This window comes from Rattus rattus, chromosome 2 (genome assembly GCF_011064425.1).
Source record: "Rattus rattus isolate New Zealand chromosome 2, Rrattus_CSIRO_v1, whole genome shotgun sequence".
NCBI lineage: Eukaryota > Metazoa > Chordata > Mammalia > Rodentia > Muridae > Rattus > Rattus rattus.
Genome location: NC_046155.1, coordinates 110,787,760 through 110,815,542, shown reverse-complemented (window position 1 = coordinate 110,815,542; position 27,783 = coordinate 110,787,760). Strand labels below are relative to the sequence as shown.

The 27,783-nt window shown below is 41.5% G+C and overlaps 1 protein-coding gene across 4 annotated transcripts in view; it reads left to right on the top strand.

Moving 5' to 3' along the window:
- Positions 1-27,783, top strand: part of Sytl2 (synaptotagmin like 2) — a 63,042-nt gene that overhangs the window by 14,708 nt on the left and 20,551 nt on the right. Inside the window, exons 4-10 of one of the 4 annotated variants that reach the window (XM_032893226.1) lie at positions 8,229-8,310; positions 9,587-9,701; positions 12,361-13,161; positions 16,487-20,170; positions 21,941-22,042; positions 24,373-24,426; positions 25,637-25,684. In XM_032893226.1, the coding sequence (XP_032749117.1) occupies positions 8,229-8,310; positions 9,587-9,701; positions 12,361-13,161; positions 16,487-20,170; positions 21,941-22,042; positions 24,373-24,426; positions 25,637-25,684 (4,886 nt within the window). The remainder of the gene's footprint in view (positions 1-8,228; positions 8,311-9,586; positions 9,702-12,360; positions 13,162-16,486; positions 20,171-21,940; positions 22,043-24,372; positions 24,427-25,636; positions 25,685-27,783) is intronic. The other 3 variants (XM_032893228.1, XM_032893227.1, XM_032893229.1) reach the window with 3 other exon arrangements.

The following is a 27,783-nucleotide window of genomic DNA, read 5'->3' as shown; positions in this document are numbered from 1 at the left end:
GGAGCGAGGAGTTGGGGGATGGGAGGCTGGGCAGTGCAGTTTCTTAACGAGGCATGGTAACAAGAGCCTTTATTGTGTCGTAGACACAAGACTGTGGGAGCCCACTCATAAAATGCTATGGGTGATCAGCAAGCAATAGGACATGGCCAACCACCTGTGTTCTTCATGAGCTCACCTTTGTTTACAGCTGTGGCACTAGGAAGCTCAGAAAGGTTTATAAGCAGAGAACGGTGTTCCCTGAAGAGCAGCTGAGAATCTGGTCCCCAGCAGCTGGAGTCCTGGCCACTAACTTAGCTGGACGGTGTTTGCTGAACTTCAGAAACTGTCGTGGTGTATTTACCACTACACGGTGGAAGGCCTGCTTCCTTTTGCTTTTAAATGTGGATTTCTAAATATCACAGGCTGATGCTTTCTGTAAAACATTAGATGTAAAAGAACACAGTAGGTCACTGTCAACTGGGCATTTTGAAAACTTGCTATAAATGGTCCTGAGCATGCTCAGTCCATGTATTTACATCACCATGAATTCGTGATAAGCAATAAGCTTATCATGGGCCACTGGCCCATGAACCCCACATCAATAGCATAGCATATCCCCTCCTAAAATCATCGCTGAGCACGTATACACAAGCCATAGGACATAGCTTAGTCAAAGTGAAGCATACAGAATAAAGACCAGAGAAACTCTTCCCTCTGTATGTCAGAGCCCTGCCCATAAGTGAAGTGTAATATTTCCTGTCTGGCATGGGAAGCCAATCTTTGTTATCTGAGATAATAATGTGTTCCCTGAAACAAGTCTGAAGCCCTGGGTATCACTGAGAATCTAATAGGTGTCTACTGACCAGAGCCTCTGATGTCTCTGCTACAGGCACTTCTTTAGCTCGAATGAAAAGGGTAGACCTTTTAATGTCTGTCTGTCTGTCTGTCTGCTTGCCTGCCTGCCTGCCCCCACCTCTGTGTGTGTTTGTCTGTCTGTCTGTCTGCTTGCCTGCCTGCCCCCCACCTGTGTGTGTGTGTGTGTGTGTGTCTGTCTGTCTGTTTGTCTTCTCCTTTGAGGCCACCTTTGGAGATTACCTGTTGTTGTAAAAATATAAAAATAAAAAAGAGTATTGATGTCTTTTACCCCGCTTGGTCTGCACCTTGGGGCCCCAAGATATCTGCTAGATATCTTGGCGGAAACACACCCCAGCCGCACACTTTCCTACACTCAAACCCTCATATAAAAGAACACACAACACAGTAATCTTAGATCCAATTGGTAAGATATAATTGCTCACTTAAACATAAAAAGCCCAGTACCATCCATCCCTTGAGAACATTAATAACAACCTGTAAATACACAGAGCAGAATCTTAACATCACCTGCCATGGCTTCTCCCCTCTCTCCGTCTCCCTTCTTTCCCCTAGTCTCCTCCTCTTCCTTCAAACTTCTCTCCCGCCCATCCTTCCTTCTCCTCCAACGACAGGCCTCCTTCTATCCTGTACCTGCCTCACCTGTGACATCATCCTACAGTTACCCTCTGACGGTTTAGAGTTATTTCCTCTCTAGAGCTGCAGAGACATCTAAAATAACAAATACTGCTCAGATGCATTCTAAGCTGCCAATTCTTTTTCTCTTCTAGTCCCTTATCCTCTTCCCTGTCACCCACCCTTCAGATGCCTATCAGTGTCACCCTTTCTCTCGGAAGGATGAATTATATAAAACAAATTATAAAGAATACTTGACTTTCCCCCAGTACTAAGCCTATATACTTATAACTAAGTAATAAGCCTTTGTACTTGGAAGTTTCAATCTCCTTTCTTTTTCTCAACAGTCACCTTCCTGAAATGTGAATACAAACATATTTGTGCCATCCTACTGGGTAGGCCAGGTGGTCCACATCTCCTGCGTAGCAAAAAGAAGGTTTATTCAGGCAAGATTTAGATATCTGAGAGGTCCTTGCCCTTGTACCATGAAAGCTTTATTAGAACTGATGGTTTATAAGATTTAAGAGTTGTTTTAAGAAACTTCATAAAGGTGAACATCTTCAGTCTAGCAAGACAAATTCATAGGAGGACCACTGAAGGTAGTGGTCACCTCAGTGTCTTGATATCTTGTAAGAAAGGGACCCCAAAACTAAATGTCATCCATAGAAGTCAGTGGCTACTTTCATTGTAGCCACTTTGACAAATGAGAACCACAGGTAAAAGACTTAGGATGTATAGGATGCAAAGAAAAAAATAGAAGGAAGAGACTATAAATAGGTATGCATGGTGAAGACATAGTCACTAATTCACAAGTTGCCTACACCTACTTGTAGGATATGAATAGGAATAAGGTATTTAAATGTCCATCTTTGTGAGTCATTGAGAGCACCCATTTAACGACTTGTGTGCATCTAGTAGAGTAAGGGTACTAGTTCACTTTCCAATCAGTGGTTTATTCCGTCAGTCAACACTCTAAGTATTTGTCACATACAAGGTGGTAGCAGGGAAGGTGAATGAGGTTTGCTCTGCCCTGCTCTCAACTTCTAGGAAACCACTCTCTGTAGAAGGGACTGACTATAATTGTGCTTGCTATAATAATAGTATTTACTTTTTACATTTATTAATCCAATGCTGTATATTGAACCCAGGGCAATGTATATGTTAAACAAGTCCCTTTATCACAGAACTGCAGTCCCAGTGTAGTTTTATTTCATTTTACATTAGAGTCTTACTAGGTCGCCCAAGTTAGCCTTGAACATACTCTGTGACTTAGGCAGATCTTTAATCAGTGGTTTCCCTGCCATGGTTGTCTGAGTAGTTGGAACTGCAGCCCTTGACTATAAGGCCTAGTTGGTAGTGGTATTGAAAAGGCAGAACGCAGACAGCAGTACTGATTCTATCCACCATGGGGCTGGGGTGGAGGGATTGCAGAGGTAGTCTGGACATAGTCACATTTAGGATGATTCTTGAAGAATGATAAGGCTGTATTAGATGGGACAGTTGTTTAGATAGGGTGTTCTGAGCTGCCCTGGTTTGCTGGGGAGTGGACGTGGTCTGATACAGCAGGTCAGGTACGTGTGGTGGATAAGAGAGTGTAAGGAAGAAGCTAGCCAAGTTTGAATGCAGACCAAGAAGCTAGACTCTTTGTTGTTAATCCATGAGGTGCTACCAAATGATTCTTTTCTCTTTACTTCTTAGAGCAATTTTGTGGTAACTGCATGCAGACCTGGGCTAGATAGTCCAATGGGGGATACTGTAGTACTTTAGGTGAGAGATGGGGAGATACTGAGGGAATGGAGTCAGGATAGAATGTGACAGATCCATAGATCATTAGAAAGACACTGCGGTATTTGTTAGGGACACAGACATTCTCAATGATGCACACAGAGCTACTTGAGAGAAGGTCCTCACTATGGTCCTCTGCTCTCTTTCCTCCAGGAAGCAGACAATACCTGGAGGGATAGTTAGTCCATGAAGTTACTCTTAGTTTTTCCACAGTGCCAAGTAAATAACTTCTGAAATGAATGAAGGTAGGAAGGAAAGTGAGTGAATGAGTGAACAAAAGAAAATAATTGATAAGATCCTGAATTATTAAGTAAAGACTAAATGGTGTGGGAGGATATGGGCGAAAAAATAAATCAGTAAGTAAATTAATGAACGAATGCAGTGTTTGGACTCCAGGGGTAATAAACAAACAAACAAACAAACAAACAACAACAACAACAAACAAAAAGAAAGGAGTAGAAAGAAAGAAGAACCTAAAACTATGGGTAACAATGGGATCAACAGTCTCCAGGTTGCATCGCTTCATTTTTAAGAACCTCTTTCTTGAGAAGAAGGATGGAGAGAGCATCAGACCTGTCATAGGTCAGCTTATACAGGCACTGTGGTGCTCGGAAGGGCGTGAAAACATCCACAAAGTGTACGGGTTGCTTGCACGTGTGGGTTCCTTGGCATTGACAAGCAGACAAAGATGAAGGAGGTTTGAAATGCATATCCTCTGGAATCTGCATAACCCTGAGATTGGAGCATTGCAGATGGAAAGCTGGAAATTATGGAGTCAGGTGAGAGGTTGACTGCTCTCTGGATGTGTGTTGTCCATAAGCTACAGTCTCTCTGGAGAACATTTCCCATGGGTTGAGGGGGGCTAGCCCTCGCTATAGTATTTCATTCTCTGACACTGGCACATTTTCTTCTGAACTGGAAAAGAATCCAGTTATTTCTTCTGAAATGATCAAAAAGGTCAACTTCCCAGCATCCCATTCCCCTTTGGTTTGGGAAGAATTAGATGCTGTTTTGTATATCAGTGTAGTGAACCAAAGTGGCAGGCATCTTCCTTCACTCCCTGTGTTTCCCTAATGCTCACTCTGCCACCAACCTCCCTCCTACCCTCTGTGGAAAAAAGAGCCAATAAACCCCAACTTCATCTGCAGCTCTGAAATTCTATTACTTTATCCTAATGATCCCTTTCCGGGATGGCTTTTCTCTGTGTATATCCATCTCCATCTACCAGAAGAGTTAGCTATTAGCTAGAACCCTCAGTAATAGGGTCAGTGTAAGAAACCAGCTTGCTCTTGAAGAAAATAGGGAGAAGTCAACACATTTGTCCCTCCCTGAGGCCCCTGAAGGCTTGATAGAAAATCCAGTCATAAGAAAACTTCATTTCTAAGACGTCTGGCCCACAGAATCATTTATATCGCACTCTCAAGAGCTCTTATCAGGTTTTAGATTTACTCCAGTCTGTAATGGTAGTAAAAGCTCTTTAGGTAGACCACACTGCCTGCTACTCGGATGGGAATGTGCTGAGCAAGTCTGTAGTGTAGACTGTTCCAGTGTTGAAAGAAGTGTGTGAGCTCACGAAAATACTGCCGACCTGAAGGGCTTAGAGTACATATTCTAACTCACTCCCTTTGTCTCTGGCTCATTTCTTCATATGTTTGTTAATTTTTCGTAGCATCGCTGAGTACCACCACATACCAAGCACAGAGCCAGCCCATGGGGGAGACGCATAACAGCAGCCTACATGGAACTTAATAGCCCCGAAGGAGATAAGGATAACTTTTTAAAATCAAACTAATCACTTACAGAATTTCTTTCTGGTTCTAGAACTAGGACTGATAACTAGTGTTCTAATAATCTTCCAAGTGTGACTTCTGGAATGTGTGGAAGAAGAAAGTTACAAAGCACAGGTTGTGGAGCTTGGGTTTCTTTCCAGTTTAAAGATCTCATCAAGAATTTGGGCATGGTCACTCAGACATTTAATTCCAGCACTTAGGATGCAGAGGCAGGTGGATCTCTGTGAGTACCAAACAAGCCTGGTCTACGTAGAGAGTTCCAAGAACAGCCAGGGTTACATAATAAGACCCTGTCACAAGACAAGACAAAACAAACAAAAAACCAAACAAACAACAAACTTCATGTGGAATATACTGAGCGTCTTTTATGTTCATGATGGAGTCTACCTCTCTCTGGGATGAGTGGGATTCTAAGGAACAAGGCCATTAAAGGATTATGATTTTAGGTAATATAAATCTTCTGTGTGGAGATCTGATCTCATGATGCCAAGCAGGAAGCAAATTCTTCACCCAAAAAACATGTAATAATGAGACAAATGATGCTATAGGGGGAAGATCTGCACTGTGGCAATGACTGGACTGGCTGTGGCAGACAATGCAGTGCGGACTGGGGTGGAAACCACCAAGAGTCACAGGAATAGGCCAACTGCTAATTTTAACAAGAGAATGCTAGGACAGACTTCCCCTAAGGGGGAGACTGGCTTCAACTCTAGTAAGTAGAGTCATAATCAGGATGAGCAACTGGGGCCTCTGGAGCCTAGATGCAGAGGTCAGTAGTATAGAGGCCCTGCTTATCCTTTGGGGTTGGGGAGTGGGAAGGATCAAGATGTCAAAAAAAACCATGTCTGCCCTTTGGGGACGCCCAACCTCTGTGTTTGGGTCAGATCCCCTGATTATCCTGCTGCTTTACTTTCTAAGGGAGATCATTTACATTGAGTTAGGCATCTGATGTATACTGTTCATCATATTTCACACCGGCTCATTTTATAAGGGATTTATATCTATCTCCCCTTTCTTCCCTCAAAACCCCCTTTGCTCTCTTTCAAATCCATGACCAATTTTTCAATTGTTGTTGCCTATGTGAATAAACAACCCACTCAGGCTGTTTAATGTTACATGTATGTATATGGTTTTAGGGCTGGCCCTTATTGGATAACTAACTGGTACTCTTCCCTGGGGAAGGATATCTCTCTTGTTCTCAGCATTCCTGTGCAGGGTAGGCTTATATGGCTAGACTTTCCCCAGCCACGTTAGCATGTCCATTAGACCTGCTCTTCTTGTTCAGCTCATGCTTCAGAAGCCACACTGCTAAGACTTGATGAGTGTAGCCTCTGGAGACATGATCTTATAGCAAACTCCTTCTCTGTCTCTCATAGTTTTTCTGTCCCCTCTTCCACAGTGATTCCTGAGGATAAGGTACAGAAGTTGTGTTACAGATACATCAACCGGGCTGCAGAATTCTGCATTTTGACCTGTTATGTTTTTCTGTAATGGCCATTGTCTGTTACAAAGGACTTTGCTTGGTGATGGATGAAATGTATATGTGGGTATAAGGACAAATAGTTAGACTATAGTTAGGGATTGTGCTAGTTTAATAGAGTGGCAGTAGTAGGTTCTCCTCCAAGACCCATGACCTCACCAGCACTGGGTAGTGGGTGGTTTTTCCCTCCCAGCTTCTTAAAGTGGCACAGGAGAGAAATGGCTTCTCCGTTGTGAGGTGTTGGCCTTTCATTGTGTGGACCCCAGTTCTATCAGTGGCTGTGCTGCTTTTTGACATGTTGCTGTTACACAACGTAGTTTGGCTTTGTGTCCAGCTAGCACAGGAATAGATTTCCTATAAGGATTCCTTTCTGTCCAAATTCTGGTTCCATCACAAGTTCTTCCTGTGTTTTCCATTTCATACATCCTATCCCCTTCCTTTGCCTTTGTGTGACTGGGCTGTAAATGACAACTTCTCTGCTATACTTTACTTTTGGATCCATAAGAGAGGTGATAGAAGGAAGTATGGCTTTCTGGAGAGCTTAATGCGTGAAAAAAATAGCAGTTCAAGTACAGAAATGAAACCACAAAATAGCTAGCCTTGGGGTTTAGTGGCGGCAATCTTGGGCAAGGTTCCATGGCCCTAGGGTGAATTGTTTCCTTGCCTGGGCTTTCTGTTCCTCTGCCAGGAGGGGAAAAGCCATCACCTTCAGAGGATTTTTCTCAGCTTTTGATCCTGACAGTCAGTCACTAAGAACCGATGGAGATTAACAGGGAGGAGCGGTTCCGCCAACAGTGACGTCATTTTTTATGTCTACGGCTAAGCTCCTGGCACGAGCCTTCTCAGCAAGCTGACTTCCCTCTTGTCCTGGGATTCTGTGACCCACTTTCCTTCTCACTCAGAGTCAAGGGAGTGACTGCTCAACTCATCATGCTCTGTGACTGCTTTGTTTACTTTCACCCCTGGGCTGAGGGCTTTGACACAAAGCCAAATTAAGTTGTGTAACAGCAACATGTCAAAAAGAAGCACAGCCACTGAGAGAACTTGGGGGCCACACAGTGAAAGGCCAACACCTCAGAACTGAGAATGGTTAGAGAATCCCGTGGACTTCTTTCAGCCAGCTGAAGTCATCTACCTACCCAGCACTTTCTCAATGGCCTTCTGGTACTTTTATTCTTTGTACCTGAGTAAGAACTCATCTATTAACTTGGGATGAAGGTCATAAGAAATTGCCTTAACCCACCAGCCATTGTGTATCTGACTTAGACGTTCTATCTCCTTGGCAGGTCACTTGCCTTACTGTCTCTGCTTCAGTTGTGCTTTATGTGCATTAGGGGAACCTGCCTGTGGAATAAAGATTTCGTGACTGTATTTCACCCATAAAACCCACTGCTCACTTTCTAACTTGTACCTTATCTTAGATTTAAGTTTGAAATGAGTTCATTTCTGCAAGGTTAAACTGTGAACCTCTTGTGTGCCTGTACCCGGGACATCGTCAAGGACCCTAATGGCTGCTTATGTCCTCTCTCATGCTCCCCTTACCTCTTTGTCCCACCGTGGCCCTTGCTTCGGAGCCCAGCTTCTTCTCCCTTCTTGCAGCTTCATCTTATAAACGTCTCCCTTTTTCCTGTCTTAAAATCTCCTGCCAAGACTGATGCTTCCTACAGGGTGGGGCTTTATTTTCTGAGTGATGGTTTCTTTTGCAGTTCCAATGTGGTGGATCCAGCTTCCAGTGCGATTGAAAGGTCCCAGGAAAATACGAGGACTCCAGCTGTGTCTCTGCCCAAGGTAGATTGAGCCCAGACAGTTATAATCTCGTTATTGGCAGGAGTGCCAATTTTCCCATTGGGTCAAAGCAAAACAAAAATACTGAGACTCCTGTAATTCATTGTGTGGCCCAGGTGTACATAATTTGGCTATTAGTTTAAGAAGTCATTCCTGTGGTGGATAAAGTTGATAATTATTATGTTTGTGTTGCTAACGGCACAGATTTCTTTCTGGCCTCATGAGTTAAGCAGTTTAAGGGCAGAAGAGATGGATGGCCTCAGTGCTGAAGAGAGTTCACTGTTTATGCTTTTTTTTTTTTCCTGCCTGTAACTCCAGCTCTAGCGATTCAATGCTTCTGGCCTCTGTGGGTATCTGCATGCTCATCTACCCCACCCCCACCCCACAACATATACATAATTAAGCCTTAAAATTGTTTTAAAAAGAGCCAGGGGTGAGCCATCATTTAATCCCAGGCCTTGGGATGAGTAGAGGACAGACACAGTAGGATCTCTGTGAGTTCCAGGCCAGCTCGGTCTAGATAGCTAGTTCTAGGCCAGCCAGAGAAGTATAGTGAGACCCCAGTAAAAAGTTAAATGTAAACATCCTATATGGTATTGCCTTTCTTAGGCTATGGAATGTGGCTTCTCAGCTCTCCCACAGTCCTTATTTTTAAGCATAGCTTCCTGAATGTCTAGTAGAGGTCGGTTTCCAGGGGGAACTGACTATTTGTAAGACTACAAACAGTAATAATTTTATAGACAGTTGTATTAATATGAAAAATCAGAGGCAGGAATATTGGAACGCATAAGACATTTTATAGCCTGTGTAGGAAGGCCCTGTCTCAGAACGGCATCAAACCCAGTCTGTATGTACTTATGACTTTGTCATCAGAGTTGTCCATAACAATGCCTGTGAAGCACTTCAACATGACTGAAGTCATCATTCAAGTAAATGTCAAAGGGCTGTTCTTTGGTGTAGTAAGCTGTGTGGTAGGAAGTGCCCTGACGGGAATCTGACTTAATTAGAAACCTAGGATTTCCTTGCCCTTGACTGAGTCTTTGCTTCTGGTCTAACTCAAAGGACTTTGGCAATGCATATACTTTATACAATTGTACCTGTGTTTGTGAATGAGGTATAGTAATTTTATGCTAACCGAACTAAACAGTGGCCTTAGGTCCAAACATGCCTGGATTGAACTGGTTAAAGCTATCAAGTATGTGTGTTCATAAGCATTTGCTAGTGCTGAGTTGCTGCTATGACATTTAAACCAAGTTTAATAAACAATATTTTCCCCCAGCAAAGGAAGAATCCATTCAACAGCCTCGAGACGCCAGAAGATCTCTCATCGCAACAAACCAAAACCGAGCAGTCAAAAACTGGAAAAGCTGGTTTATTTCAGATTTCAAAAGAGGGTAAATATTATTTTCCTGGCCCAGCTATTTTTATCTTTGTTATCTGTGGACAGGGGGAAATGCTCAGAGTTCCTTTCACTAAAATAACTCCCTGGAGAAAGTGAGAAGTCTTGATGGTTTTCTCCTGCTGCTCTGTCCATTGTCTAGATATTAGGAGCTGAATGTCTGCACATTCCAGTCCTGTGCTTGCCACGTGCTCTGTGACCTCTGTGCTTTGAGTTCCCTCAGCAGTGACATGGGAAAGTGTTGGACTGGAGGCCTGCAGTCTTCCACATAATAGTACTTCTTGTATGCCTACCATGTGCCGACACGTTTGTCTGTTTAAAAGGAGTTGACAAAAAAATGTAAAGTTGTCCCAGGAAGAAATGATAAGGCTTTCTTCTCAGGAGCACTTGATCAAGTGTGTGGTTTGACTGAGTGAAATTTGCCACTTATGGAAGTTTACATGCCAGGGAGAGAAAATTCTGTTCCTTCAAAAGCAACTGTAAGAAGATGTCACTCACTGAAATTCATCAAAGATGAGAAACAGTTGGACAGTGACCTTGAGCCTTCAGTTAGCCTGCCTTAATATGTTCCCCATCAGGCACACTTTACAATACGCAAATGTCATGTAGGAATTGAAGCCTGTTAGCTGTTTTTAAACTTTTTTGATAAGACATTAGTTTTAGGTATTGGGGATTTTTATTTTAAATATTGAGTTACTTTTTATGATTTTAAAAGATGGTGTTTGTATTTTCCTTTCAGCCTCCTTTGAGAAATTAAGAAAAACTTTTAAAAGATTATTTTATTCATGTTTGGTACCCTCAGAGTTCAGAAGAGGGCACCAGATTCCCTGGGAACTGGAGTTACAGATGGTTGTGTCCCCAAGTGGATGTTGGGAATTAAACCAAGGTCCTCTGTAAAAACAAGTGCTTTTCACCACTGAGAGATCTTTCTAGCCCCTACAAACTCTGTTTTAAAAGTTTTTATAATCAGTATAAAGTATCCCAGGGATTAAACCACTACCCAAAAACTATACATGAAGACCCATGGCTCCAGCTGCATAGGTAGCAGAGGATGGCCTTGTTGGGCACCAATGGAAGGAGAAGCTGTTGGTCCTGCCAAGGTTGGACCCCCAGTGTAGGGGAATGTCAGGGGGCAGGAAGAGGGGTGGATGGGGAGGGGAATACCCTTATAGAAGAAGGGGCGGGGGATGGGATAGGGGCTTATGGACAGGAAACTGGGAAAGGGAATAGCATTTGAAATGTAAATTTAAAAAAATCCAATAAAATTAATGAAAAATAAAGTATCGCAAAGTAAATAAAGCACAGTAATATTTTCAATAATTTTTATATACAAAAATAATACAAAAAATAATCTTGTTATGACATTTTACACATATATTTCACTGTATCTTGCTTGCATTAATCCCCACTACCTTGCCCCATCCCTCCCACTCCTCCTTAGTTCGCCCACTTGCTAAAAATAATCCCCTTCAACCTTCATGTCACACACACACACACACACAGACACACACACACACAGACACACACACACCTTGATTTCACATAAGAAAAATATGTGATATTTTTGCTTCTCTGTATATTTTCTTTCACTCTCTCCTTTCTCTTTAAACCTCTCTTTATATAGTGCCTCTTGTACTTTCACATCCTGTGTGTGCACACATATAGAAGTCAGATAGCAACTTGTGGACTTGGTTCTCTCTGTCTACTTTTTATGGATTTCAGGGGATTGAACTCAGTTTGCCAAATTTTAGTGGAAAATGCCTTTACCCTCTGAACCATCTTATCAGCTTTTGTACATCAATTTTAAGAGAAGACATTGTTTACAATAACATTTAACATAATGTATATACAATACCTATATATGCCCTATTCCTACATGTGCAGATCCTCCCCCATGATTAGTATTTGCTACCACAGTGGTATGCTTTTTATAACTATAAAAGTGTGACTACTTTTCTATTACTGTGAAGCGATGCCATTATCGGGGCAACTTATAAAAGAAACCATCTAATTTGGAGGCTTGCTTACAGTCACAGAGAGTGAGTTCATGATATCCTGGTGGGAACATGGCAGTAGCCATGGTGTTGGCACAATAGCTGGGAGCTATGCCTTACTGAAAAGAGAGAGAGAGAGAGAGAGAGAGAGAGAGAGAGAGAGAGAGAGAGAGAGAAGCTAACTGGGAATGGATGGGCTTTTGAATTTCATTTTTCCACACATTTCCTCCAGCAAGGCCACACCTCCTAATCCTTCCCAAACAGTTCCACCAAGTAGGCAGAAAACATTCAAATAGATGAGCCTGTGTAGGCTTCTCTCATTCTAACCACCATACCACACAGACAAGCTACTTTGAAACATCTTTGTCATCCAGAGTCAATAGTTCACATCAAGGATTTACTGTTGGTGTTCTATCTTCTGTGGCTTTGGACAAACGTTTAATGCCATGTATTACCATTGCAGTATCATAGGATAATGTTTTTACTATAAAAGTCATCCGTGTACTGTATAATATACTGGTCTGTAAGTGCTTTCCCCATCAGGTCTGCATTTATGCAGCTTCCTATAGTGCTTACTAGATGCAGACTAAACTTAGGTCTCCTTTAAATTGTAGAGTTGCTCTCCACTTAATATATCGCCTAATATGTTTTAATTTTCAGGTGGGTTGTCAGAATCAAAAGAAAAGCCATCTATCCCAGATATGTCATGTCAAAAGTCAGAGAAACCAAAGCAACCTGTATCCATGGAGACAGAAAATGCATCTCTTATCAAAGCTCCAATCCCCAAAGCCAGAAAACTGATCTACAAATCAAATGACTTAAAGAACGACGATAACCTGTCTTTTGCTGGACAAAGGAGGGACTCCCTGAATGCAAGAGGGACTCCAAGAGGGATCCTAAAGCGTAACTCCAGTTCCAGTAGCACGGACTCAGAGACTCTCCGTTTAAATTACAACTTGGATCCGAAAAGCAAAATCCTATCACCTGGCCTCACCATCCATGAGAGAATTTCTGAAAAGGAACATTCTTTAGATGATGACTCTTGCACAAACTCACTTGAGCCCTTAAAGCATGTGAGATTCTCTGCAGTGAAGAATGACCTTCCACAGAGTCCTAGACCTGTCCTCGGCCAGGAAGTTGGAGAATTTACTGTTTTAGAATCTGACAGGTTGCAAAATGGAACTGAAGATGCAGGGGACATAGATGAGTTTCAGGATCACCCAGAGCTCTCCCACAGAAAACCTTTGTCTCTTTATCAGTCAGTGACAAACCCAAGAATTTCGGAAAGGGAAACAGAACAGCCGATGTCTTCTGGGTCTATTCCAAATGAGGAGATCTCTTGCCATTCAGACATTCTACCCACAAGACCTCAGTGTGTGGAGAGTTCATCCGTCATCAGTGAACAAGATAAATCATCACATTTTACAAAGCTTCAATCAGAAATGTCCAAAAGCCCTGAGGGTAAGAGTTGCCATTGCAAGTTACAAAAGCTGACCTCACCAGACAAGCTGGTGAAATGACCAGACCAGCCATCCCTGTAGAAGATCAAGGTTTTGTTTAAGCTTGCCAGCTACATTTCAAATAGCTGCCATTTGGTGACTTTCCTAAATCATCACCATTGTCAAAAGAATCAGGATAGCACAGTGTCTAGCTTATGTTTAATATGAGTTCCCTTACAGTTGATCCTAAAAATATAAAATAAAAAATAAATGAAATCAGCCAGGAATGGTGACACAGGCCTTTAGTCCCACCACTTGGGAGGCTAAGGCAGGAGGATGTCTGTGAGTTTAAAGCCAGACTGGTTGACATAGTGAGTTCCAGGAAATTCAGAGCTGCCTCTGTTTCTGTTTGAAAGAAAGAAAGAAAGAAAGAAAGAAAGAAAGAAAGAAAGAAAGAAAGAAAGGAAGGAAGAGAAGGAAAGAAAGAAAGAGAAAGAAAGAGAGAATAGAAATGAAAAAAGAAACCACATGTATAAATAACAATGTTTTGAGTTAAATAAAAATGAGTATAGAAAGTAGGTAGTAAATGAAATATGAAATGTTTGCATAAACACATCATTATTTCCTAGTTTAGGGCTATGAAACTAGACTTCTGAGGGAATGACCTTCAAACTACCTTCTCCTGTTCCCTCTAGCTTTTTTACATCATTGTTGGACCTTGAAAAACATAAATTTGAAATGTAATATTTTGTACCTTCTCACATCTTAATTGCATCTTCATCTGATCCTGGGATGTTTTTAAAGTCGTAAGATTTTAAAATGGCTGTAATCAAGTTACCTCTTCGGTTGTTGACATTAGGCCAACGCTGAAGAACGTTAGCTTAGCCCTGTAGCTCCATACATATCTGAGTCAGTCACTCACTAAGAGACAAGGCTCCTTTGCTCTTTGCCCATTTAAATTATTTGAATATAATAGAACTCTTTTTTAGAAAAAAAAAACAAGTGCTTCTTCAAGTAATCATATAATTCATGTGAGAAGAAATTACTGATGATTGCCCAAACATTAGCAAGTAGTCATATGGCATTTACTTAAACCAGTGGTTCTCAACTTTTCTAATGCTGTGACCTTTTAATACAGCTCCTCATGAGGTGATGCCCCCCAACCATAAAATTATTTTGTTACTACTTCATACTATAATTTTGCTGCTGTTATAAATTGTAATGTAAACATCTGATATGGAGGGTATGGATCATGACCCACAGGTGAAGAACCACTGACTTAGACGTTTATCTTAAGGATGAAAAATGTCCAGGGATAATATTTCTCTTTGTTATAATTTATAAGGAGAACGTGACAAGACTTCCTTGTCCTGAAACTACTACACCTGCTTCCTCACAGGCTGTCCTTGGAACTTTGCATTTAGTTATTTGTTCTGTTAGATCTTACAATCATGACTGACTATTTTCATTTTTGGAAGAAAATACAGTCAGCAAAGCTCTTTTAGATGGGCTAATAGCCTTCCTAGTCTCAGAGAGTGCTTACATACAGAGGTATGCCCATTCACTAAGAGCCCTTCTCACTGCTTGATTATTAAAATAATCTATACATTCAAAGACCTCCCTGTAAGCACGTGACCCCTAAGGGCTTGGCTTTAGTAATCAAGACTTAGCTTATGTTCACAATGACAAACAACACAAAAGCATTCTTTGGAGAGAAGGAAATAGTACTCATTATAGAATTTTTAAAGAAATATTCTTATTTTAGTGTAACAGCTTTATATTTAAGAAGAATCATATACACACACGATTTTAAAAGTTCTCATCTGTGATATTGCTGTTCGACGATAACTTTTGCTAACTGGTAGTTCTACACACTGCCAAAAAATTTAGGTACGTATGTAATTCATAAAGTATATTTATAATACCCTGACTTTTTAAGATTTACTTTTAATTTTGCATGAGTATTTTGCCTGATTCTGTGCCTATTCACCATGTTCTGCAGGCCAAAGAGGGTGTCAAATCTTTGAACTGGAGTTACAGATGGCTTTGAGCCACCATGTGGATGCTGTGAATTGAACCCAGGTTCTCTGGAAGAACAGCCAGTGCCCTTAACCACTGAGTCATCTCTAACCATTACCTACAAAACTTTGTTATTTTAGCCAAGAGTTTTTACAAATGTTTTCCTCATTATTAGTCTGTAAATAGACATATAATTCTTTAAGACTTTCACAATTATTGACAAATATTTAATGATACGATATGTACTTAAATAAGAAAGCTGGTATCTACTACGTATTGGTATTGTGCGAGTCTCTTATGTTTTTGCATTTAGTCAGAGTTAATTAAAATTAAAGACTTAATTTTATAAACTGACACGTTTTTATTGATCTGAAAATGTGGCCGACTGTAAAAATATTCAGCTCATCTTATGTTAGGAATACCCCTCTGAATTTCAAAGAAAATTAGCATTTTAAAGAGAAGTCTTAAAGCACATGAGCCTTTACTAGTGTAAGTAAATGCCTAATGAGATCTTACACAATGCCTGTGCACCTTGTAATTGTGGCTCAAAAAGACTCTACCCACCTTTCTTTAGACCCCTAACCATTGCTTAGCTGACAACAGGCAGCCAGCTCAGTGGACTTGGCTTACTTAACTACAGACTCCCGACAAGTGGAAAGGAAACGCGACACGATGGAGGAGGCCGCTCTGATTAGAGTCTAAAACTCCAGGATGCAGACCAATCACCAGGACAGTTGTTATTCAAGATTCCTGGGCCCTAGTTTCAGAGATTTTTGATTTAATACATCAGGAGTTAGGCCCAGGAATGCGAAGATTCTCATTTTCTTATCCAAGTGTTCTGGAAAGAATTCATTGTTTAGTCTTACTTGAAAGTTGTTTTTCTAACTCCTGAACCGGCTTCAGTTTGTGCTTCTCAAAGCTTCCCCTATGGCTTATGACAACTCTTTTTGGATGAGCAAAGCCATAAAACCAGTATGACATCCACTGCTGGATTTTCAGTTTTATGCAAATACTTGAGAGTTGGAGATTAATACTTAAATATAACGTGGAGCAGAATGCAAAGTTCATAGGATTTTTAAAACATATATACTGTGGATTCCAATAAAAACTTTTCAAGTAACTCTTCACACTACTTGAAGGGGTCTACATTTGTCTTCCTCTCCTGTTACAAGGTATTTTTTTGCAGAATAGTTAATAAGTATATCTTATACTAAACTCCCTGAAAGATGTTGTACTGTGGAAAGTGCTCTTTTTAGAACATAGTATGAATTATTGAAAAATGGCCCTGTAAACATGATCTTACTTAGAAAAGCCTTTCTGTGTTGCAGATGAACTGACTCAGTGTGTTGAGCCTGAGCCATCCCAGACATCAGACCACAGCTTTAGAGACCATCGGCAAGGTAAGCCTCTTCTCACGGCTCTCACTGATCAGACAGCCTCACCCGTGAGTCCATGTGCTACAGAGATAAGGAAGACAACTGATGATTCCATATCTAAAGTCCTAGACTGGTTTAATCGAAGTTCTCATACAGAGGACAGTACATCAACTCTCCAACATCTTCAAGGACTAGATCTCAGAGAGCAAACAGACTCGAAAGCACAGATTAGCAATACCTTGATGACAGACAATATGTCTCTGAAAGGAGATGACACAAAGGTCCCAGAATCCACTAAGACTAAGGTGAAGCCTGTGAAGCCTGACTCAACATTTCAAGAAGAGGGAGATGTGCTGGCTTCTAAAACTTGCCGAGACAGTGATGCACTTCTCAAGCCTAACTCTGAGGATTTGTCCCAACAAGGCACCCTCAAAAAAGGTCCAGATACACTGCAACGATTTGAAAGATACAGAATCCCAAGTCACAAGAATGAAAACATGGGTGGTAGCCAAGGTTCAGAGAGTACAGGAGAAGGAGTTGGGACCATTCCTGCAGACAGTGACTACCTGCTCAGACCTCTGAAAAGATCTGATTCAGAGGAAGCCCCATGGAACACTACGCATCCCAGCAGCTTAGGTAAAGGGAAAACCAAGTTCCATGTACCTCAAAAAAGTAAGAGGAACACACATATAAATGCTGACTCTTCAGTAATTTTCCTAGATTCCATTTTGAAAGACGATGCAGAGAGGAAAAGCAAAACCAGAAATATCTCCTTCCTAAAACCTTCTCTAGAGACAGAGAATAGTGGGTTACCCCCTGGGGCTACTGACAGTGGATCTTCTTGGAAGAAGCCTGAGGACCAAGAAGAAGTTGGTGAGGAACCCAAGAACCAAGTGCTGAGAGAGAAATACAAACGGGTGAGCGACAGAATATCTTTTTGGGAAGGAGGCAAAGCTGGTGCTAAGTTAAAGGCACCACAGCCCACATCTTCTTGCAGCCAGGAGCCAACTTCAACTAAAGCATACCAGCCTGTGAAGTCACAAGTCATGTCCCTGGGCAGTTTATCTTTAGGCCAGAGTGACTATAGTCAAGTCACAGCTAAACATGGGGTCTTTGATGGGGATGACCAAACACCTCATCTCGCTAGTTCTTCTTCCTCAAATAAACCTGAAACAACCGGGCCCCCAATATCAGGTCTATCCAAAAACCACCCTTCAGGTAACCAGTTCGATAAAGTAACTCTACCTCAAACTATGGAGAATGAAACACACCCTTCTTTGGAGAAAGACAGATTTCTGATTGATAAATCAAATGGCAACTTCAAAGTTCTGTCTCTAAGAGAAAGGATGGATGAACGCAATACAGAACACGTCTATAGTCACTCTCAGTTTGAGAATCTGAGGAAGTTTTGGGGCCTGGGAGCTGACGGAAACAGTAAACATAGTGATGGGAATAATACTGCTACAAACAAACAAACGTCTATGCCGTTGAACAGACAGAAATCCAAGGAGTTTAACACCGTGAACTTACCAAGCGAAAAGACCCCTGAAGTAGAAGAAGGAAGACATTTAAGGCAGGGAAATGTTGGAGCTGCAGAAGAGATGGAGAAATTAAACTTAAAGTGCAGGCTTCCAGCACCACCAGACGAAACCAAATTTCCACAGAAAACACCCCAAAAGTTCACTTATCTGTTGGTAGGAAATGAGCCTTCGAAGGAAGATGTAGGAAAAAATACAGAATGCTTGGTTACCCCAGTGACTGAAAAGGCTTGCTCGGATCAAGAGATTCAAGAATCCATAGTGAAAACAAGCGTTTTGCCTAAAGTCTCTACAGACACGTTCAAGGACAGGGTACAGAAGTTGGTGGCAGAAGCCACATCACCAGCAGGCCAGACTTCTGGCAAGGAAGTTCATGAGCAGCAAGCGCTCAAAGTCGGTGCTTCTGAAAATGGTGCATGGCCTCAAAAGAAAAGTTTTGTCAAGGATGAGGAGGAACTCACAGGGGTCAAGAAGAGCACCAAAGAGCTCCAAAGAAGGATTCCACAGGACTGTAGTGTGGACAAACTCCTGAAGGAAGCAACTGAAACTCCGTCGAGTCCCTTGCAATCTCTGCAGGAACCGGTTAGACCCTCCTCCCCACCTAAAGAGGACCTATTGTTTGAAAAGTGGATAAGAGAGGATCACAGTCCTTCAGCAGATCAGAGAGAGAGAACAGCTCCTCCCCCACAGGGTGTTGAAACTTTGGTGGGTACAGATTTCACCCTGAAGGCCAAACATTGTAACAGGGAAGGGATGCTTCAGTTGACTGCAGAAGGGTCTCCTCCATTGGCTCAGCCTTCCCAGTCTTTTGAGGGAGTTTCCAGTCCTCCAGCAGATGTGTCTTTATCTTGGAATGCTCCTCTTCCGTCCCAGGATAGCACCTTGTCTTCTCAGAGGGAAATTTCTGAGGCTATAGAGAAAGTTGTTCTTCCCTCCAAATCAGCAATGACTGATATAAATGCTGTATTGCAGAAGCTACTTAGAGAAGCTGGAGAAGTGGACACCAAGCTCCCTGAAAGACCCTTAAGCCCTCAGAGAGTGAGTTCTGTGTGGGCTGCTCCAGACCCTGTTGGTCCAAATGAGGACTCCCATTCTTCTTACCCGGTTCCTGATACAACTCATGAAGGTAGAACTGCTAGAATGGCACCATCAGCACATGCCACTACGTCACCTTCTTATACTGTGACTCGGTATGGTCAGGAGCTACTTCAGGAAGTGGGAGAGACAGTGAGGGAGACGATCATTCAGCCTAAGCCAGAGTGCCCTGAATTCAGGGCTGCCTTGGAAAAACTACGGAAGGAAACACTGCAAACTTCCCTGTCAAAAGATGACAAGAATACAGTGACTGTTTCCCCATCAGCCTTAACAGGTGGTTGTGAGACGTCCCATCAGCTTGCTTCTGGATTCCATCCTACAGAAATACAAGAAACTGTAGAGAAGGCTGAGGCTCCATCAGTTACTAAGAACATTTTTGATGTTGGTCTTGAGAAACTTCTCAAAGAGATGTCCGAAGGGCCTCGTCAGCTCCAGCTGACAAGGGACATTTTGGAGAAGCAGACTTCACAGGCAGAGCAAGCAGGGCTCATGGGAGAAACACCCCATCCTTTTTTGGATGACTCTGGAGCCTCTAAAATGGACTTTGCAAGTAGTGGTTTGGAATCTCAAGTCAGCCCGTGTGATAAACAATTAGGAGGAGATGAAGCTGTCACTGGTCCATTGATAGATGTCCAGGGTTACTCAGGTGGGTTTGGGGTCCCTGAATGCCCCCAACCTTATGAAGACCATAAAAGAGAGGACGTTGAAACTGTGCTATTTGTAGAGGACAGAGGCAGAGAGAAGGTTATTGCAGAAGCAACACGGGCTCCCCAGAAACCAGGCTTTGAAGAAGCTCCTAAAGAAATGAGGGTGTCCAGAAATAAGCGCTCCATTGTTCTCCTGGAAACAAAAGGAAAGGCTACAGAAACAAGCGCAGTTAAATCCGAACTAGCAACAGCATATAAGAGACAAGAGAAAGAACAAGGACCAGAGGCATGCTCTGAATCTGAGTTTTCAGATGGGAACACCAGCTCTAACAGGGAGAGCTGGAGAAATACCTCCAGTGAGTGTCTGGGACCTTTCACTCCATGAAGAGTCTGCTTCATGAGATAAATGTGCAAAGGGTGGCGTTTTGATTGGGACCATTTTGATATTCCTCCATCACAATATTCTTTTTTTTATAGTTCTCCCAAACCTTTCTTCATTAGAAAGAGCCGTTTGATCTATTTTCTTTATCCAGATAATTGGAATAAGAACAGGTTTTCTCACAAGGCTGTGTTTTAGAATCATCTCATCAAATCTATAAAATTGTTAGATTCCAGCAGTATTTTTTAAAGAACTTTTTTTTAGATTAGCAAGACACTTTAAGACAGATAAATGAGTTGTTTTCTTAAAAACAATTAAAATTATCTCAACCAGCACTCCTCACAGACATCTCTAGGAAAAGTCAGTGAGAAAGTTCCACAAATGAGCACAAACTCGGCATTTAGGGTCAGTGCTTTAGCAGGGCTGCAGCTCACGTTCAGGGCCAAATACAAGGCTGCGAGTTCCCTTCCCTCAGATACTTTCTGCTGAGGGTCCCCCACCCCACCTCATGTTTCTTTCCTCTCTCTTTGCAATTTCCTGCAAGAACATCTTCCCCTTCTCAAATATGTTTTTAGCCAAATGAGGTCACCTGATCCCACCTAAGGGCATTGCCTGGGCCTGCTACCTCAGCTAGATTTTGCGGGCTCTTACTTGATGGCTACATTTGTCTGAGAGCACGGGGGTTCTCTTTTCAGCTTAGCCATAAAACCAGGGCTTGACTCCGATTGATATTGATCAACTCTTGGGCATTTTGGCAGAAAAACCGCCAAGCAAATTGGAATGAGAAGTTACCTGATCAGAGCAGTGAGGCAGTGGAGGATGCTGTCTGGCTGGGGCACTTTCACCAAAGCTGTTAAGGCAGTCGTCATCTTCCCATGCTTTGATAATGTTAATGGAACTAGATGAGCTTTACTAAGTGGCTGACTTGATGAGGTGTCAGGGTTGTTTTTGACAAGCAGCCATAGCATCTCTTCTTGACCACTGACCAAGGGATCTATATGGGATCCCAATTAATCAAGTTTAAGCTCTTTTATCAAATGTTGCTAATTAAAAGAAATAAATAAACAAGAAAAGTGAAATATTTTCTAAAATTAAACATACCCAAGAATAAAACCATCCCACTAATCCAGTGGAGATATTGTCTTACAAAACTGCCCTTTGAGTTAGGAGAGAAAACTGGCCTGTATAAATCTGCACTTAGTAAGATTCTGGTGTACTACTAGAATGGCTACACGGTTTGCCACTTTGTTGGTAATGTTCCTGAATCTAGAAGACCTACATCTGTAGATCTGGAGAACTCACCAGCTAAGTGTTCAACCGTACACAGATGTTACACATCTGAACCCTGTCTTCTGTGGTTTTCTGGGAACTTTTTTTTAAATGGCCCAAGAGTTATTTCATGGCTGTCTTCAAAAGCTAGAACATTAAGTGTGAAGATTAAAAGTGTGGCTTGATAAATTGTGTGCCCAAAATAGAAGTGTGAATAACTCAGAGAATGTGAATGCCTGGGCACTTTTGTATTAGTGTGGTCACCTCAGTACTTTTGGTGTATGTTCACAAATAACCAGGAAAATTATTTTTGAAGGGTAATAGAGATATTTCCATTTCTCTTGTGAAGCGTTTAGAGGGAATCAGTGGGGACTGGGGATACTTTCTCTTTTCAGTCTACGGTTTCATTGCCCTCTGCCGACTGGGGATGCTTTTGCTTTGGTAGTGTGCAGTGTTCATCCGTTTTGTCTTGTAACAGGTTCAGAAGAAGAACACAGCCCTGTTTTGAAAACTTTGGAAAGGAGAGCTGCTAGGAAAATACCTTCCAAAAGTCTAGAAGACATTCCATCAGATTCATCAAGTGAGAATAAAGTTTGTCCCACAGTCCATGCCTCCCCTAAGCTTAAACATGCTTGTGTGTGTATGTGCTTCCCTGTGGTCTCACTGCATGCTGGCCTGCACCAGAGCCTCCGGCGCAGCTGTTACAGAGGAGACGAGCCTTTTCCACGCGTGCTCAGGCAGCTTGGTGTTCAGTGTCCGCAACTTTGCTTTTAAATAATTCATGAAACTTAATTATGAGAAAACTAGATTTCCTTGAGTTGTTAAATCCCAGCTTGAGCTTTAAAAACACACAGGGCTGGGGGTAGCTTGGTGGATGAAGTCCTTGAGGTATGAGCATGACTACTATAGATTGTATTCCCAGGACCAACATAAAAGCTGGATGAGAATGGCAACACGTCTCTAATCCCAGCAATAGACAAAGACAAGGGAGCCCCAGGGCAAGCTCACTAGCTTGATGCTCTGAGACAGTGGACTCTGGGTTCATAGAAAGACCATGGCTCAGTAAATAAGAGAATGATCAAGGAAGACAGCCTGTATCAACCTCTGGTGTCCACAAGCATGTGTATACCTCATGTGTATGCATGCCTACAAATATACACATATATAGATATTCATACACACAAAGATTCTCAATAAAAAATCCAAGTAAAGTGAGTTTTAAAGAATCATAGTACTAGTGATGCTGGTGAAATTTGTACCAACAGAATCTATTGGATATTATTGTGTTCAGCAAATGGTCTAAGAATTTTTCCATATGTATCTGCCCATGAGAGGTGAATTGTCATCTTCATTTTACAGCTGAGGAAAATGGACTTTAAGAGGTAAAAATGCCTTGTTTAGTATTATACAGTAGACCTAAAGCTCACAATAAACTACTGTGAACAGTATTTATAAAGTGACCACATCATGTATGACAGTAAATGCCCCATGAAATAGATTTAGTTAGTCCCTGACTTCAAGAGCTTTTCTTGTTTGCCACTTCTTTCCTACTCGAACACTTCTTTTGACGCTGACCAAAGACTAACATGAAATGCTCTAACGGTAATGTATCGCACAGGCTGCTGCTTTAACTGCTAAAGGCAGGGAGGGGTCTTTAGATATGGCAGAATGTCCACTGGGACTTATCTGACACCAGTAGATTTAGAAATCATGGCCTCTGGAATTTTGTTCCAACTCTTTCGAAGTTATGATCTATCCTGGGGTCTCAGATGGCCATGAAAAAAATTGTTAATAAAAATTAACCACTGCCAAACTCAACTGATAGCTAACATTGTCCGACTTTGAATAAGTTTTAGGTATTTTCAGTTTGGGATTTTTAAACAAAATTCAGGGTTTAAACAGAAATGAAGAAAAGCTCTTTCCCCAAAACAATTCATAAAATTCAGAGATTGCAAGGGCATGGAAGATAATATTCCCATTTCAGAATGTAGCTCTAACCCTCCTAAGGATCTTGGAATTTCAGGGTTGGAAAGGACCCTGAAGATCACTCATTCTGATTTCTCTCAGTGTCCAAATTCCCTCTAAAGCCTCCTCAACAGGTGGCCAACCCCCACATCTGCCTGAATGCTTCCAGAAAAGGCATGCCCTGTCCTTTGTGGGACAGCTCTGATTGTCCTTCCTTTTTTGCTGGTGATGGGCACTGAGGGGAAAAAAAAAGAAGAAAAAGACAACAATTATCCTATTTAGTAAAAGAACAAAACAAAACAAAACCCTCTTGTCTGAGAAGTGTAGGGTTATTGCCAAGGTGCGGCTCTAGAGTACTCAGGAATGTATAGGGTTAAAAAAAAAGTCACAGTCAGCTGACGGGTATTCTTGCACTCTCTCTTCCAAATACCGATACCCACTCTCACACTAGCCTGCCAAGATTCCACTTAGCAGCTGGTCCCCAGTTACATCTCTGAAGTTGGCTTCCCAAGCAAGCCTCCCAGAGGCATATGCAACGATGATGCGCATACACAAATATTTGTTAATGACCATAGGTTTGGGAAGGTGTTAGTCATGGCCAGAGTCTTACCCTCTGCAGAAGAACAGAAGGCTGCTTCAGCCCTGTGCTTTCCCTGTTGTCAGCGGATTGCTTGCAATGAGCAAACCCTCTAACCCTTGGGAGTCAGTGCGCAGCAGTTTGCTGCTGGGAGCCGCATAGCATAGCGGCTGAAATGGAAGCGCCCGCTAAGACACTGGCTCAAGTAGCTAATCTAAAGAGAAAGTATTTGGGGGAAGACATCTTGGTTGCACCCCTCACTGCATCTTGACTAATTGCTTCCAACTCCTCCCGGGAGCTCCCAGGGACAGACTCATTGTTCTCTTCTTATCAGCCCCATTAACCGTTTGTTAATTTCTCCTGAACAGATCAAGCAAAAGTAGATAATCTGCCTGAAGAATTAGTCCGTAGTGCTGAAGATGGTAAATATCTTTATGTGTTTGCATGTCTGTTTGCGTATTAAGTTCTGGGGTGATTTGGGCAATCACTGGCATGCAGCGGTTGGGTAAATAGAAGAACGTCACTTGTCACTTGCCAGTATGCAGCCGATAGTGCCTAAGTTATAAAATGTGGTACATTTGATACTGCCTATATTCTTCAAGCCTCTGCTGGCGATAACATGAGGATCTCATCAGAGAGACTCGGGAAGCAAGGGTTTCTATAAATAGGAAATTATATTTCTGCGGGTATGAGCTAATTTGTGTTAACTTTGACTTGCAGAACTCTCTGAAGGCGGAAAGAGTAGATAGAGTGGTGATCTTGGGTTAAATTGTTCTTGTACTTGATTCTCAAATCTCAGCATTTAGATCTTTCTAGGCACAATTGATAGAGTCTTTACTTCAAAGGAAAGGGCCCCAGGACTAGGGTAGATAAACCTGCCAGTGATTATATAAATGAGTATGGAATGATGGCGAGATGAATTGATTTCAAATATTAAGGAGCCACAAGCTCTTGAAGCATATCAATGGAATACATATTTCTTTTGTTACAGCATTAACTGTATAATAGAGCCTTGGTGGGGGAAGGAATGAGTCTTATTTGTACAGTTCGACACTTAAAAGTGAATGATTTATATTTGGTGACAGCTCTTAAGTTTTGCAAGCTGTTCTTGCAATAATCATAAGAATGTGTACTTACTACGCAAAATGCAGCACAAGACCTCAGAGGTAATTTTTTTTCTACATTATGTTAGGTTTTCTCGTTTTATATTTACAACCACCTTGTTGAAACAACTGAGAAAATAATTTTAGTCCTTATCTTGAAGTTTAAAAAATACTGCTCAGAAAAGTGAGGTGACCTTTTTGCAATCATTCAGCTCATCAGTCAGAGAAAAAGCAGGGTGTGACGACTTGGATGCTCCTGGTCCAGTGCTTCCTTCCTGTGTCCCTGCTGAGTTTGAGTGGCTTACAGAAAAGGGAACTCAGGTCTCCTACCCCGAGTCTTAGATTTTTAATTAAACAGGAGGCTTTAAGGAGGTTAATGAAGGATTCCACTGAGACACCACAAAAGCTGAAAACCTGTCAGATGAACTCTGCAACTTCAGTCGTAAAACTGGCATTTAAGTTTGACTTTCATGTCTGTTTAATCCTTAATCGAAATGGTATTTATTCTCAATGTTACTCTTCTGGGTAGATCAAAAAGCAGACCAGGACCCAGATACAAATGAATGTATACCAGGAAGTGAGTAGCAGGACATTTCTCATAAATGACTAAACATTTCATTCTACGTAACATTAAATATGCTAATGAACTAATCCATTAATACCACAGCACCTATTAATACTATATTTCTGAGGCTTGCAAAAAAACTATTTCATTCTGATAAGGGCATATTACTATGCTGAAAGAATATACTTTCACTAAAGGAGACTTGTATATCTTAGGTTTTTACGTATATTGTTATTGATGCTATTAACTTCTCTTACTCTGTTCTTTGAATCTTTGCTCAAAATCAAATGGGTGCATTTTTATTGTAGTTCCCTTTTGTGCTGCATTATGCCATACACTTGGGGTCTCTCTAACTTTTATATAGCAGTAATCAGAAAGCAATTTATTGCTGATTTGGATCCCTGAAAGAACTCTGCTTTGACGGTTCATAGCCAGCATAGTTGCTAGACCTCCCTGCATATCTATAAAAGTAAATTTCTGTTGTATTCAGGGTTTAAATTCTGAAGTTCTGAACTAGCTTCAAACAGTAAATATTCAATCTTTTTTTAAAAACAATTAACATTTGAATCTGAACAAAATACATACTTTTGTTATTAATGTCCAGCAAGTAATTTATATCCACCAAAAGACAAAGATAGTGCTTGTTCCCAGTTTTCAGTATTAAGACTATTCTACATAGGGCAAATTCTATATTTGAAGTGGCTCTCTGGGCAGTGACAAAGCAAGCATCCATGCCTGCATGATTGTTAACGCCCCTCTTTCATAAATGTAGACACTGGTGGTATGAAGCGATCGATACCCAGGCCTGCTTTCAGGTCCACAGTATTGTGTGTAATAACCACTAAAGCCTTTGAATAAGCTAATGGGCCTCCTGAGGAGAGCTTCTCAGTGGAGGAGCCAGTAGATAGAGAAATCCTGTGCTGATGCCGGGAGCCTCTAATGCTTAGCTTGAAATCTGAGACTGCTCATGAGGTCTTCCCGAAGGCTCTGAGCTTTGGCACATGACTTGACAAATTCTTAAGAGCTGCCTAGGAGAGAAGGCAATTCAGACCTGGCTCTGGGAGTATGCCACTGTCTGGCTGCTGCAGACAAAACAAGGTCCGACCCTGGAGATGTTTATGGACAAAGGGACTTTTTTTTCCTGTTGCCTTCGAACTAGGATGTGCAAAAGTATGGGCGTCTGATTTTTTTTGTTGTTGTTTGCTTAATGTTTTGTTTGATGCATGAAAACAAAGCACAGATGGACACATGTCTATGCTTCTGTCTTCATCCATGACCTAATAGATTATGTGCTGTGATGTAGGTAAGTAATTTCTTTAGAAAATTTTTAAAAACGTGATTCTTACTCTCTTTTCATTAATAAATAACATTCTTACCATAAGAAAAACTATGTGCAATTAAAATTAAAGAGCTGAAGGTCATAAATACAAAACTGATTACATTTGAGTAATGGGTGTAGCTGAATTTGACCTATTTACATCATCCAACAATATACATTTTTGCAACAATGCAACAAAAAGGCTTTTACAATGTTATTGAACTACACATAGGATATGACCTTATCTTGAATTGTTCCCACTGTAAATCACTCAAGAGTATAAATGCATGCACACATAAAAGTATACATGTGTCCACGCGTGCACACATGTACACACTTGCACACATTCACTCACATATACACATAGACAGAAATGCACACAGAGGTTCATAAATGCAGATGCACTCCCGCAAGCACACACATATGCACATGTACACACATGCTTTAACTGCATGGGAAATGATAAAGTGGTCATTCTAACGAGACATGGAACGGATTTGCTGTAGGCATTTTCCTTTGTGAGCCCTGGGCTGGGTGAGAACTGATATAGAATAACCAAAAATTTAACATAGGCGGCTCAGTTGTATTTTTCCCCTCCTTATATTTCTCTCCTTATATTTCTTTTAACTGAAGGTGAAATCAGCTAATGTTTCAGGCTAAATGTATGTCCTTAAGTATTGCCTTAAGAAAGGCAATTTGATTTGCATGTATTTCCTAATGGTAATTTAAGGATAAAGCCAACTCAACATATTTGTATTGTGTGTAAGTCATAACATGAAGATGATGTATCAGA